The following is a 3,827-nucleotide window of genomic DNA, read 5'->3' on the forward strand; positions in this document are numbered from 1 at the left end:
TATCTGTGGAATATTACTGCCTCAGCATTTGCCTAAGTGATCCAAGGAAACCACAGAAAAACTTGGACCAAGGCAGACGGACCCGGAATCGAACCGGCGTCCTCCCGAATGCTAAGCAATGGTCTAGACCTCTAGGCCATGCCGCGTTTTCCTAAAACCAGAAGAACTCATATCCTTGTAACGTAAATTGATGTATTTGTAGGACCGTTTTTGTGTTAAAATCTATCTAAAACGACTTGTATAAATAATCTTTACTTGTGTGGTCCCAGTGTAGTGCCCGTTATGGCCGATATAGTACATTTACGTACAATAAAATACTACAAATCAAAACGTACATCACGAGAATCAGATTTTAAAACGTTATTTAGATTTGAGGAGGAGAATGTCGTGTGGTTGACGGACCATTTTCTTGGCGCGTACCCCTAAACACCTGGAGCAGCCATGCCACTTGTGCAGAAAATGAAAATATTTCTGCGTTATTGTGCGAACCATTTTACATTTGCTAACTTTCAACACTTCACAAGTAAATCAGAAATCGGTAGGGCTGAATACAGTAGAACCTCGATAAGATAAAGACCAAGGGAAACGTAAAATAGTTTGAGTTATTGAGGTTTTTACTTACTAAGGGTTTAAGTTTAAGCTTCAAAATTATTGTGGATTTCCAGTGATTTAGCAAACAGCTTTTTCCTTTAGTATAGGTCAATTAACACTGATGTTTTTACATATTTCTACACAGTCTAAAAAATCATAATAGGTAATTATTCTAAGCTGCTAACTAGTATGCGAAATACGTGAGGTAATAAGATGTATTAGTACGTCAAATTTCATGTTTCATTTCCGTATAATTGGCTACTATAAAAGGTCATGCGGACAGGAACAAGGACAAACCTATTAGGGCTCCATTTTGTCTTTTTGATGTTGCGAACCCTAAACTAAAATAAAATTTATCATTTGTACTATTTTCCCCAATTATGTATTAAAACATTTTCAATTAAAATAAGTTAGAAAGGGGTGAAATATTCCTTATTACCTAATTATGTAATTCCACCGAAGTTTCATCGCCTTCCGGTGTAAATAAACTATCTTGAAAACGCGTTAGATCGAAAGGCGAAACGTAGGCGGAATTACATAATTAATAAAAACATTTCACTCCTTTCTAACTGCTTTTAATTGATAATATTTTACGTCTGAAAATTTTGAATTTTTTTTTTTTGAAGGTAGTGGTTTTTTTGATTAAATATTACGAAAACATGAAAACCTCTGCAAGTACTTTAAAAATTGCCGAATATTTCGTTAACTATATATGTATTTGTTAAAGTTTTTGTATTTTTGTACTATTTACGTTTTCAAAGTTGATAATTGAAAATAGTATTTGAATGATTAAAAAAGTAGATATGGTTTAACTTTTCTGATTAACATCTTGTGTATATCTTTGTCAATCAATATAGTTAGGCATTTGTAATCGAATTTCTAAAACTTTCCGTTATTTATAAACCACCCAGTATATGTATACTGTTTTAATAACTCCTTCTACATTGATTCGAATCGAGGGTGTACAATAAGAAGCTTAAAATGCTTTATAACTGTATATATAATATTATTCTACATATCTACAGTTCTGCATCTAGGATGCTGTTGTATAATCGAAAAATCACCAATTTTTTGACGTGTTGGACGTGTTTAAATATCAGTATTCGGTCAGGATCATATATTGAGTTATGATTAAAATGTATGTGTTTTGCAATGATGCCATCTGCACAGATTTGGACGAGTTATAGTAGTAATAAATAATTCGCATTTATTATCGTTTACATACAATATTTTAACTTCAGGCCTTAAGGATAGACATAGCAGCTTTGGGAGGTGAAACTGTTGGACACTGTGTTAATTTATTAGCTATTGACGTAAATAAGTTTGATATCACCCCTTTGTTTTTCCACTACATCTGGGTGAGCCCCCTCCAAACACTATTATGTTTTTATTGCTTATGGAGGGAAATCAAAATTGCGGCAGCTATTGGTATGATATCGATTGCAATCTTTATCCCGATACAAGGTAAAAGATATCTCATAATCGTAAGATTTTCAGTCCGAAGAATGGTTGGACTTGCACCTCTAGTGCTTTCTATCTTGAGTCAATCTTCGCATTTCTTGAAAACTAGAGCAACGTATACATGTTTGCAAACAGTAATCTGATTTAGGTCTACCTCTACCCCTCTTTACTCCTATTTCTCCTTCTAATATGTCTCTAACTAACCCTTGAGGTGTCCTACCAACTTATCTTGCTTATTTCATATTGACATCCTATAACACCACACCATATTTTTCATAATCTTTTTCAAATTTACAAATTACTGATTTCGAATACAAAAACCATTTCTTTTTTCTTTGTCTTTAATCTCTAGCGCCTTTTCCACCATAAGTTATCTCACCCCCTAAATCAATTATTTCCTTTAGTTAGGCATAACTCTTACTTATAAATCTATTTATTGTTTCCTAGCATACCAAAATTTTTGTCTTTTTTTTTTAATTTATGTATAAAAAATAATGTATTAAACTGCTGTATTTTTTACAGTAATATTCGCATTTAAAATAATAAAATTCAGAGCACAAACGGCAGTGCAAACGGACGAAAGGCTGAGACACACCAACGAGTTTATACAAGGGATGCAAGTGTTGAAAATGTACGCTTGGGAGTATCCTTTGGCCAAATTGATCCACAAAATTCGCAGGTGAACCATAAGATGAAGTAAAATCATCTGATACAGTTTGAAGTATTGTAATTTCAGCGAAGAAATGAAGTATCTTAAACCGGCTTCGTATATACGAGGTCTATTCATGTCATTTATACTTTTTACCACTCGTCTCGGAATATTTTTGAGTTGTATGTCGCATGTTATGTATGGGGGGAAGTTAACAGCTTCGAAAATGTTTTTTATAGTCGCTCATTACTTCATACTGAGGCAAACCATGACCGTGTATTTTCCACAAGGTGTTGCTCAGGTCTGATATAAAACTTGAAAAATTGATTAAACGTCATAAGTCAATAACATATGAATTGTAGGTGGCTGAAGCTTATGTTTCAATCAAAAGAATTGAAGCGTTCATGAAAATTCACGAAACATCTATTGGTGATCCATCTGTGTTGGATCCTAAGAATACTCAAGCTATATTTCGAAGCGTAACTCCTAATGATTTGCTTAGTGTTGGTGCTTTATTACAAAAAGGGGTTTTTATGAATAATATTATTGTCAAATACGGTGATTACGTTTGTATAAACGATCTGACTGCGAATATTGTACCCGGTCAACTTACTGCAGTGATTGGACCAATTGGGGCTGGCAAATCAGCCCTTCTTAATACCATACTGGGAGAGTTAATCCCTTCGTTCGGTGATATTAAAGTAAATGGAATTGTTTCTTATGCATCCCAAGAGGCCTGGCTATTTTCAGGTTAGATTAGGTTAGGTTGGGTCCTGTCCAGGGGCGAATTTAGCACTTCAGAGGTCCCAGTTTAATTGTAACGCCCTTTCTAAACATTTTTACATTTTGGAGTAACATTTGAAAGATGTTCAACATGGCATTATGTAGTATTTATAAAAAAAAGCCTTACCTTTTGCTTCCAAAAATTTAAGTAATTCCTTCAAAGCGAAGAAAAAGATTTTGCTTGAATGTAAAAGTTTTTATATATAATATTAAAGTATTTATAAAAAGAAGCATCTGCTCAAAAACTAAATAATTTGCTTCTAAAAAAGGTCACGCACCTCCACTCTTTCTTATACCGAGCTAATCTTCGCGTTTCCCTAAAAAAAAAAAAAAAACTTTTGGG

The 3,827-nt window shown here is 33.6% G+C and overlaps 1 protein-coding gene across 3 annotated transcripts in view; it reads left to right on the top strand.

Annotated features, from left to right (window-relative positions):
- The window catches only part of LOC108737750 (probable multidrug resistance-associated protein lethal(2)03659), a 122,059-nt gene that overhangs the window by 108,633 nt on the left and 9,599 nt on the right, over positions 1–3,827 (top strand). For 2 of the 3 annotated variants that reach the window (XM_018470842.1, XM_018470840.1), the window contains 4 exons: positions 1,833–2,055; positions 2,575–2,731; positions 2,789–3,002; positions 3,064–3,451. In XM_018470842.1, the coding sequence (XP_018326344.1) occupies positions 1,833–2,055; positions 2,575–2,731; positions 2,789–3,002; positions 3,064–3,451 (982 nt within the window). The remainder of the gene's footprint in view (positions 1–1,832; positions 2,056–2,574; positions 2,732–2,788; positions 3,003–3,063; positions 3,452–3,827) is intronic. The other variant, XM_018470841.1, reaches the window with a different exon arrangement.

The sequence above is a fragment of the Agrilus planipennis genome, unplaced genomic scaffold (genome assembly GCF_000699045.2).
Source record: "Agrilus planipennis isolate EAB-ADULT unplaced genomic scaffold, Apla_2.0 scaffold105, whole genome shotgun sequence".
Classification (NCBI taxonomy): Eukaryota; Metazoa; Arthropoda; class Insecta; order Coleoptera; family Buprestidae; genus Agrilus; species Agrilus planipennis.